Genomic DNA, 10,438 nt, shown 5'->3' on the forward strand with positions numbered 1-10,438 from the left:
AGCTCTCTGTCCTATCAGTTCCCCTCTCGCTTCTGCTGTCCATCGTCTCTTTCTTCCCAGTCTTGGCTTGCCATTTCAAGGTTTCACCCCTATCCTCTGCAGCAAATTCTTCCTCCTCTCCATCTTCTCTGCTACTCCCATTTCCTACGCCATACCTGCCATTGCCTCTTCCCAAGCTTCCAAATCTGTCAGTCATCGCGTGTCTTCCTCCAGCCCAACCCCCTCCTCTGTTGCTGTAGTTGAATCTACCTCTGGAAAACCCTCCCTCTCCTCCACGGTTAAATCTAGGGCCTCCAAATCCTCTGCCTAGGTTTCCGGCCATCTCTTTAGCTGGCGGCGGCGTGGTGGGAGGGGGAGGGAAACCTACCTAACGAGGTTGATTAGCCCCATCTCCCTCACCTCTCTTTATAGCTGCCACCCCACCTCCACTTTCCTGGGCCGTGGTGTCCATCAGCCCATTGGGCCCCCACCCTGCCAAGCCCAACTCCAGGTCCACATTTAAATCTTTCCCTATCGAGCCCCCAAAAATAATTAGGGTTCTCCCCATGTTATCCTCCTCAACTCTCCCTTTTGCTTTTCCCATTGGGATGTCAGGGACTCCGATTGGATTTCCATGTATCACTATATCCCCAAAATCAACCCCAACAGAGTCAAACCACGGTGGAATAGGATGTATAGCATCCTTTTTCATGTGCTCATAAACTGTTTGTGCATCAATTCTACCACCTCTACCATTATTAGCAGCAAATTTCCCTTCAATCCCCTCTATGTTGTTCTTATGAAACCCATCCCCCCTCCTCTCAAACAATTCCTTGCAGTCATCTGCATTCTGGGATTTTAACCCTTTTCTCTCATTATTCTTATTTTGGAATCTAGCGTCCCTTTTGATTCTTCCCATTTTAGCATCACCCACCTCAATTGAAGCAGTAGATGCTAAGTATTTGGGATTTGGAAGCATACCTTCATTGAAGAAATTGGGAATCCCCTCCTCCTCTGCCTCGGAGCCCTCACCGGCCAGCAACCAAAAGCGGTTCCCGGCCGGCGAGAACCCTACTGGCGGCGGGAAAGGGCAAGGAGGCGAGACGAGCGCCTCGGGAAGCGAGGGGAGCGACGAGGGAGAGTTGTTGGAGTCACCGGCGTCCTCCTGCGTCTTGGCGTCGCCATCACCACCATCTCTTCCTCCTCGTCCTACTTGATCTCGATCGGAACCCATCTGGATCCCAGGGCTGGACCCCCCACCACCACCGCCTGCGGAGGCGCCTGCGGTCCCGCCTGCGGCTGCATCGACGGCGGCACCACCTGCGGCTGCATCGGCGGCGGCGCTCTTGGCTGAATCAGCGATAGCGGAGGGAGCGGAACACCTTCCACTTTTTCCGCTGCGCCGGATCCAGCGATTCCGCCTCCAGCATCGCCCAGAGGAGCACCCCCATCGCCGGCTGCCGGTCGTAGTTGGGGAAGCAGCGAAGGGTCTCTTCCCCCCTGAGCATATCTCTCACCATCTCGGAGGCGTCGTTGAGGGCCTTCGCCATCGGGAACCACCGGTCGATCTCTTGGAGCCTCCCCATCAGCACCTCGTCGCCGGCCGCTAGCGCCCACATCTGCTGCTGGCGCGTCGTCATCGAACCCTAACTCTGTGGGCTGCGCGTCGCGGAGGCGATTTTGGATCGGATCTACGAGAGGGGGAGTGGTGGAGGAAGTGGAGAAGAGCCGATGCGTCAGCCAGATAACCCCTCTCCCCTCCCCCTCGTCGCCATTAATCACCTCAGGAACCGCCACCAGCGCGCCCCACCCGTCAGCCGTCGCAAAGCGTGCCAAGTGGCAGGGGAACACCACCATCCGACCCACCCTGATCAACCGGTGGCCAAGCGCCAGCAGCAGATGTAGAAGGTTGGGAACGTAGTCACAGCGAACTCGCAGCTCACGCGAGATGCGTGTGTCGCACGAGAAGCGTGAGTCGCACGGGAACATCCAGGCCATCCTCTCCAAAAAAAAGGACAACCTTAGTAGTAGTAGCTACTAAGGTGATGGATGCTTTGTCATCATGAATCCTAAAGAAAAGGGTGAGTCAACTCAATCAGGGTCATGTGCAGGGAGGGAGCAGTTCCACGTCATGATCCTGCCTGCGTGCGTGGGGATCGATGATGGAAAAACAAAAAACAACGCACCGGGAGATCAGTTTGCACTAGTGCACTCCAGAGTTATGACCTTTTTCTGCCCATGAGAAGCCTCTTCTCCACCTCTAGCCCACAGGCCAAATCTCTCCGTCTCTGACTTCCTGCTCCGTTCTTGGTCTTCTTCCTTTGGGGAGGAGGAGTAAGCATGGGCAACGAGTTGTGAGTTCCTTCCGTTTCTATTTTCGCGCCTGGTTTTGTTTCCGTGTATGTACATTTCCCGTTAATTGCCTGGTTGTTCTGCTCTGGTGAACTGAAAAATGCCGCTCTTGTCCTGACCTGGGTGCAGCGACTACCTGTTCAAGCTCCTCCTGATCGGCGACTCCTCCGTCGGCAAGTCCTGCTTCCTCCTCCGTTTCTCCGTGAGTTTCTTGGTACCACTACTCCTTGGCAATGTGGGTGGGTGGAGTGGACTGACCAATGGCGCCGTCTTCCTTCTCAAGATCGCGCATAATGGCATGGTCCTGATTTTCTTGTGATTTTTCTTCTTCATCCAGGACGATTCGTATGTGGACAGCTACATTAGCACCATCGGCGTTGACTTTGTGAGCCTTGATGATTCTCTCTCGCTACTTAGTACTGTACGCACTTTCTCATCCTATGTTTGGTTCCATTGATTGATTGATGATGCACGTGTGCAGAAAATCCGCACTCTCGAGATGGATGGGAAGACCATCAAACTGCAGATTGTAAGTGATTAATCCCTATTCTTCTTCACAAGTTTGCCTCTCCTTCAAAGTTTGCTATCACGTAAGGGATATGTTGTCACCTGCAATCGTCAACTTTTTGTGTATTGGAAATGAACTGGTTCCCCATCAAACCCCTGCATCACAAACATACAAACTGCATTCCACTGCCGGTGGAAACAATTGCACAAAGCAGAAACCGTAATGCTCGCAGTCTCATCTCATATCAGTACCTCTTTGCATTCACAACAGTGGGACACAGCAGGACAGGAGCGGTTCAGAACCATCACAAGCAGCTACTACCGAGGGGCTCACGGCATCATCGTAAGTCTCATCTCTCCACCTGTAAAACAACAACAAAAAATTCCCAGCTTTTACCCACCGCAATTCAGCAAGCGTTTCGTTTCCTTGAGTTGTATCCAGATTGTCTATGACATCACGGACATGGAGAGCTTCAACAATGTCAAGCAATGGCTGAGCGAGATCGACAAGTACGCCAACGACAGTGTGCGCAAGCTTCTTGTTGGTAACAAGTGTGATCTGGCTGAGAGCAGGGTCGTCGATACTGCCGTAGCACAGGTCACTTTTCCAACTACCCTCTTGCACTCGAGATACTGACTTATAAACTAGGCTATGTCTCCATACCCTGTGGAAAATGAATCAATTCCTCATTTGTCGATGCCGATATTGTTTTGTTGCATATTTTGTTAAGCTCAATGCCAATGCGCAATGCAAACCATTGCAGGCCTATGCTGATGAGATGGGTATTCCTTTCCTAGAGACAAGTGCTAAAGAATCCATCAATGTTGAAGAGGCCTTTTTGGCAATGTCTGCAGCAATCAAGAAGAGGTAGAGGAGCAAATGAACTTCCACACTATTACTTTCTGTTATTTGGAATGCTTATGCTGATGAAACTTGTGTGTCTGATCCACAGCAAAGCTGGAGGCCTGGAGAGGAAGGCCTCTAATCTGGTGCAGATGAAAGGCCAGCCAATTCAGCAGCAGCAGCACAAGCAGAAGAGCAGCTGCTGTTCAACATGACCCGAGATCGGACTTGTGGGAGGGTAAGGCATCCCAGCAGCACAGCTAGCTTCCAGGAATCAGGATGAAAATGGCATCTGCCAAATGTGAACTTATTACTTCTTTCCCTTTTGGAACACATTTTTAGCTAGCTGCAAACTGTATCAGTAAGCGAGTTCGCATGTTCGTATCGATCTTTCACTGGAGCAACATATGTCGAAATCATGTCAGGAAACTCTGCGATTTCGGTGGTTCTCTAATCAGCACGACAACCAGAGTTATACCATATCAACCATATTGCAATCTGCTAACTGGACAATTTACATATGCAAAAGCTTGTACAGATACAGATACAGATGCAGTTTTTTTTTTGAGGGATACAGATACAGATACAGATGCAGATTTTTTTTTTGAGGGATACAGATACAGATACAGATGCAGATTTTGTTTGTACTTTTTTACATCATGAAGTGGCAGACACATCACACAAGGCTATGAGACGTCCTTGCAAGGTCGCCTTGTCGAACTCAAATCGGAACTAGGAGATAACTTGGATAGGTCGGTCGTTCAGGCTACACGAGTACTCCTCTCCATGGTCAGCTGGAGGGGAAAGTGCGGTAACATCATGCAATCTGCGAATAGTCCAATCTGAAAGATGATGAATCTACATATGAAAAAAGCATGTACATCGACAGATGCTGATCTTCTTTTTCCTTTTTACAACATGAAGTGGCACACATAAGGTTATGTGAGTTCCATAAAGGGTAGCCTTGTTGAACTCAAACCCGAACTGGCGAGCTAGCTTGATAGGTTGGTTGTTTAGGCTAGAAGTAGTAGTCACTCTCCATGGTTCGCTGGAAGGGAAATTGTGGCATCATCATGTTGCTGCCAGTGTCCAGAATCCCGCTCTGCTCAATTATCTGCAGAAACAAGATCAAGACATTAAAAATAATGTTGGTCTGATTAAAAATGTTGTTATGTTAGGTCCCTCTTGCTGCAGCAGGGCTGCACTAACTAGAATACCAGCGTAGAGGGATGCAAAGTACTGAACCACTTGCATCCCTGAAGCATATCCAAAACTACTTTTTGCCAGCAAATATGTAGGTCCATGGTTATAAAATATAAAAGACCAGCAATAATATTTTCTACTCCCTCTGTCCCAAAAAGCATGTCTTACATTTATCTAGACACGGATGTATCTAATACTATTCATATAGTCGATTTCCCTGCTTTTTTTTTACCGTGCTCTGGTTAATTCTAAATGCTAAAACTGATCTGAACGCTATCCTAAAATCAAAAGGTAACATCTCAAATAGTGCAGTTTCTTTTAAATGAATCTGGGTTAGAGTATAGTACCCTTTCTTGAAGTATGTCATTGGCAGCCTTGAGTATGCCTTCCTGCAAAACAGAGGCACAAAAGGACACCGGTGAAGGGAATTGCTGTGCTCATCTTTCTACAAGCAAGTTCAAAAAAATCTCATTAGAGGAATAAAATTTCGTGTGGAGCCGACCTTGGTCTTGAGCATCTCAATCTCCCTAGATATGATCTGCATCTACTCAGCAGAAAGGGGCAGTATATTAAAAATAATCATTTCTGAAAAGATTTTAGTTTGCGCAGAGAAGGAGATATAGCTTACTTTTGTATAGCGGATATTGTGTACCCAAATTTCAAGGTTACTCTCCAGGGTTTGCAGCTCATTGAGATTCATGTGGTTTATATCATTCTCTCCATACATGTACCTGCATGGATGTGCTTACTTTTATCAATCAGTATTGTGCTCAATACTATACTTGTATGTTACACCTTCATAATATTTCAAACCTTTCTAATGGAATCTTGCCAGTTTAATATGGAGCATCAGCCTGTATTGCCAAGCCATGTGCTACTACTTCTCAATTTATTATATTTTATAACACCTCTTAAAAAACTAATAATTTGATGCCAATAGTAAACTGTTGGTGTATCACGAAAGATAATTGTCCTTTTTAATGGACTCTTCCTAATTGGCATAGCACAAAGGGTAAGTATGTCGTCATTCAAGCATAAGTTAACAAAGTTGTGCCAGTTGCTCAGACAGAAGACATGAAATTGCTTCACCATTTACATATAAATATAACACAGCTGATTACCTTAAGCCCTTTTGAAGCAAGTCAATTTCTTGCCTTAAGAGTAGTACCTCTTGCTGTATTACCTGCAATGAGAGAGGAATGCCAGCACCTCAATAGAATTAGATGTAGAAGTAACTTTGCATATTACTCCCTCCGTCCGAAAATACTTGTCATCAAAATGGATAAAATATAATGACAAGTATTTTCGGACGGAGGGAGTGATGACAAGTATTTTCGGACGGAGGGAGTAGTAATTATGTAAAATATAATGTAACTCAAGATTGATGCGCGCTGATGAACAAATCATGGGCAGTGCGCCAAACCAAAGGTCTCTTACTAAATGACCATGCAGTATTTAATACAACTAATGTATTTCGAATGCATAGCTTTGCAGTGCTATTTTTCAATTGTCATTATGTGATAAACCATGTGATCCTGACCTCAGGTTTGTTCTGCTCGCTACTTTCACCATGTGCTTCTGTGTTGCTACCCTTGTACCTCTCAATTAAGCCTTGCATGTTCCTAATACATCTCAGACATAAAACATATGAACAAATTAAAACATATATATTTTCTGGAGTTGGCTTTAAATCACTTAACAAGAGAGAGATGCATACCCGTTGGTAGCTAGCTCATAAACCTTTCCATGAGGAGAAAACACCATGACACCGATATCAGCATCACATAAAACAGACAACTCCTTTGCCTTCTTCAGGAGGCCCATTCGCCGCTTGCAGAAGGTGACCTGCCTGTGCACTGGGTTTTCTATCCTTCTCATCTGAACCTTACCACGAGCCATTACTATTCTTCAGTCTACCTTCTGGTTTGTGCACACAACCTCTCACTAGTTTGGACTAGCTTCTGAGGTTGTTGCAACTGGACTCTGGATCCTCCTCTCGCACTTGAGGCAAATGGTGATTTAGACCTGTCATGGATGTGAGCATTTTATTGTGGCTCCTGAGGACAAGGAATAATTGGTAGGCCAGTCCTTGCAGGTTGTGGAAGAGTCAAACAACACATAGCTGTTGCAATTCACAAAGTAGCCTAAATAGCTACCTTGTACAAGGGCATATGTTACAGCTTGTTCAAAGTGTATTGAATTCCTTGTAATGTATAAAATCCATATTGCTTGTACTGCCCCATGCTAGATAATCAAGTGGCCCATGATTACAATGTATATTAGTGAGGAATATGTCTGATGTAAAGGCATTTACACTTTACACTGTTAAGACTTTGTTCTAGTTTGAAAGGTCAGAATAACATTTTAAACTCTAGTATTCTACAATTTCCTTTCTTGTACGCTCATATTCACTATGCCGCCATCTGACTAAAGAATGATAAAAAAATAGGAATGACACGCGATATATTCTACAATCCTCTAAAGAGTTTTAAAAGAAATGTGTGCCGTACAATTCAAAGTGTGAAGCCAACACTACATGTTTTACTGTTAAGTGTCATGCAATCTATTTTGTTTTGTTCACTTGGTTTTCATGACTCCGTCTTTTATAGAATTCCAGCACCAACCAAAAGAGTCTGGTACTCCATCCTATCTGCAAGTTTACTTGGAACTATTGAAAATAATGTCCAATAAAAAGTACCTGCTGATAATCTAATCACAGTTAACTGGTTCTTGTACCATTATGTTCAGTTGAGAAGAGGTTGCTTAGTGCACTTAGTAGATCCAAACATGTCATGTCTGCCACTCCAGAAGTAGCAAATACGAGAAGAATAAAGCAAGAAGCTTGCAGTAGGCACAAATAACATATTTATACATGCACAACTGGAGCGAAAACTTAATTGACCAAAGTTATGATGACTAGCTCATATGAGCCCAATCATGATGACAGTTCACCAGGACCACCCCTTTCATGAACACTTTAAAATGGCTTTAGATCCAGATTCCAGACCAGTTATCCTCAAGTATTTGTCAAAGTCAAGGTGGTCAGTCACATTACAGAGGCACAACAGTGCAGTATATTGTTATCTATCTATCATTCATCAAATCTCGGGAAGTCCAATGAAATCAATAACTTTAGTTAAGAACCTAAAATGCATTTGTGTGCATTTCAAAATATGAGCATCCACGGAGGTGAGAGTCGAATGTGGGTGGGCTCGGTGTGACACCATTAGCCAACTGAACCCGAATCGGTTCTCCAAAATGAAGTATCTTCCTTTATCATCAACTGCTGTGTTGATTAGATCTATTCCCTGGCCAAAATAGGTACATCTTATGAAAACATGTTTTGCTTAGCAAGGAAGGTGCCCTTTGAGTACATGTTAAGACAAGTTGTAACAGTACGAGACACAGCATTTTCGGAAATAGATAGGTTTCATGCATCACTTACATATGAGGGATGAAGAAGCAGTGGTGAACCAAGCACATGAATCCTACACGTTATGATTTTTTTTACGACATGGAATTTCATAGAATACTCAAATCAATAAACAGATAATATACAAGGTAGAAGGGTGACTCTGCCATTATCCAAACTAATTCATTAGATCATGCCATAGATATAGACCAGAGATAATTATAATGTAACAACATATAAAAAATAAAAGGAGTAGAGAATAATTATTCCCCAACAAAGGAACAAATGCAAAGCTGATGATTTTTTGCTTGTCGCTTTTTTCGAGTCTAGCGAATGTTCTTTAGGTTATACCATCCACTGAAGAGGCACAATCCGATGTGGCTATGTTGATAGGTATCAGGTAGGAAAGAGTGTCAACTAGCCGCTTCCTTTCAATTGAAGTGTTGAAAAAGAAAGGTGCCACCAGGCACAATAGTTCAAATTTCAACATAAGCCTAGCGATGTTCCTTTGTTGTGTCTTACCAAGATACTGTAACTTTGCACAATATCGACCTTCACAAGTTCATATTCTATTACTTCTCAATGAAAATGTATTTTTTAGGCATGCCTGTTCACTTGTACCATGATTGCTACATATTTAGATATAAAAAAAAGCAAACAGTTGCTAAGTTTTCAGCTCTCTGTTGCAGAAAGTTCATTCCGGAATTCCTATCACTAGTTTGATAAGATTTTCAAATATTGCAGTTGCCTCCTTATATCAGTTGAGAAAACAATTTGATTTAGCAAAAACTGGCAGAATCTTCAAGCTAGATATTTTTTAATCTTTCATAAATAATAACATTACTTGCATTCTTTACTTTGTGAGAGAGAAGAGAAGTCTTGGTTGCCTGATCTTAAGAAATTTCTTTACATAAAAGAAAACCGTAAAAGGCATAGCCGAAATTCGTGTTGATCTAGCAATCTCCCTGAAAACTATTACAGCCGTCAGGCACCTAATATTAGTCTTCACTAACAAAACCATAAATTTGCACTAAATAACAGGCCTCTGAAGAGAATAACTAAGATTTGTTCATGAATAAACAAATCACCAATAAGATTGTGTGCTTTAGTGCACCTGAACCTCACTTTTGATACAGAAGGGTATTGAAAGCTCTTCCTTGAACATGATACATCATCCACAAAATGAATGTGACAGCTATAATTCTATTAAAACTACTTACTTACTTACGAAGCCTTTTATCCCAAACAAGTTGGGGTAGGCTAGATATTAAAACTACATTAAAAAAAATCAACACAGGCGATAAAGTTCCAAAGGAAGATTTCTAACATGTCTGTGATGCCAAAGGAATCACAAGTATTGGCCATTACATAGCTTTCATTTTTATATACGTACTAATAATGCTGCTTTTCACTATTCTGTAGGTGGCGATATCAACAATTAAAGCTCAGAATAAGATTCTCTAATCTGTGAGCCTGATATTTACTTGAGACAATGTCAGGTAATATCAGGGATAGTCATTCCAAAACATGATTGCACAATTACTTTTACGATAAGCTTGAGAGTCTAGTAGATAATCTTCTCTTTTTTCACTTAAAGAATTTGAAGGAGACCAAGGTTCAACTTTGTCAGATTAGAACAGAAACTGAAGATTTACATTTAACTGAGAATAGTGAAATTTAGATCTAACCACTTAAAGCGTTTAAATCCTGAAAATCTTGCTAAGTTCTAAATTAAACAACAACTGAAGTTTTCTGTTGCACCAATTTAGCTATTGAGTGTATTGGGCTAGGTGCAAAAAATCATAGTTCTGCTGAATTTTTATTTTTTTTGCGAGCAACCTGCAGGAGCGCTGCCTTTTCATTAAGAGAGAAGAGAAACCAAGGTATTTACAAGAATGACGTGTTTTTAATGGGAACATGCCAAAGCCAAAGTTCTAATGATTATGCTGGATTCACAAGGTAACCTAATAGCATTTTTTCCAGTTTCCTGCATAATCAGGAATTTCTGTTGCACCAATTTAAGTATTGAGTGTGTGGGATTGGCAAGAAATCAGACTTCTTAATTTGCTTTTCAGTTTGCGCTTCTTAAATTGCAATAATGATTACATATTTTATCCATACCGTGCTAATACACATGAGCA

The 10,438-nt window shown here is 42.9% G+C and overlaps 2 protein-coding genes across 4 annotated transcripts; one reads left to right on the forward strand and one right to left on the reverse strand.

The window, feature by feature from the left end:
- Positions 1-2,083: 2,083 nt before the first annotated feature.
- Positions 2,084-4,296, forward strand: LOC123045554 (GTP-binding protein YPTM1). 2 transcript variants are annotated; one of them, XM_044468652.1, is made up of 8 exons: positions 2,084-2,333; positions 2,461-2,533; positions 2,669-2,716; positions 2,813-2,860; positions 3,110-3,181; positions 3,281-3,436; positions 3,637-3,706; positions 3,792-4,296. In XM_044468652.1, the coding sequence occupies exons 1-8, from the start codon at positions 2,320-2,322 to the stop codon at positions 3,836-3,838; spliced, it is 528 nt and encodes a 175-aa protein (XP_044324587.1). In that variant the 5' UTR covers positions 2,084-2,319; the 3' UTR covers positions 3,839-4,296. The 2 variants fall into 2 exon arrangements, with proteins under 2 accessions (XP_044324587.1, XP_044324586.1); XM_044468651.1 differs by having other exon boundaries at positions 2,091-2,333; positions 3,603-3,706.
- Positions 4,297-4,300: 4 nt separating this feature from the next.
- LOC123045555 (MADS-box transcription factor 26-like) lies at positions 4,301-8,265 on the reverse strand. 2 transcript variants are annotated; one of them, XM_044468653.1, is made up of 7 exons: positions 6,603-8,250; positions 6,426-6,507; positions 6,007-6,068; positions 5,514-5,616; positions 5,388-5,429; positions 5,233-5,274; positions 4,301-4,796 (listed from the first exon to the last, which is right to left on the reverse strand). In XM_044468653.1, exons 1-7 carry the CDS (start codon positions 6,782-6,784, stop codon positions 4,701-4,703), a joined length of 609 nt encoding a protein of 202 aa, XP_044324588.1. In that variant the 5' UTR covers positions 6,785-8,250; the 3' UTR covers positions 4,301-4,700. The 2 variants fall into 2 exon arrangements, with proteins under 2 accessions (XP_044324588.1, XP_044324589.1); XM_044468654.1 differs by lacking the exon at positions 5,388-5,429 and having other exon boundaries at positions 5,233-5,330; positions 6,603-8,265.
- Positions 8,266-10,438: the final 2,173 nt, after the last annotated feature.

Source organism: Triticum aestivum, chromosome 2B (genome assembly GCF_018294505.1).
Source record: "Triticum aestivum cultivar Chinese Spring chromosome 2B, IWGSC CS RefSeq v2.1, whole genome shotgun sequence".
Lineage (NCBI taxonomy): Eukaryota > Viridiplantae > Streptophyta > Magnoliopsida > Poales > Poaceae > Triticum > Triticum aestivum.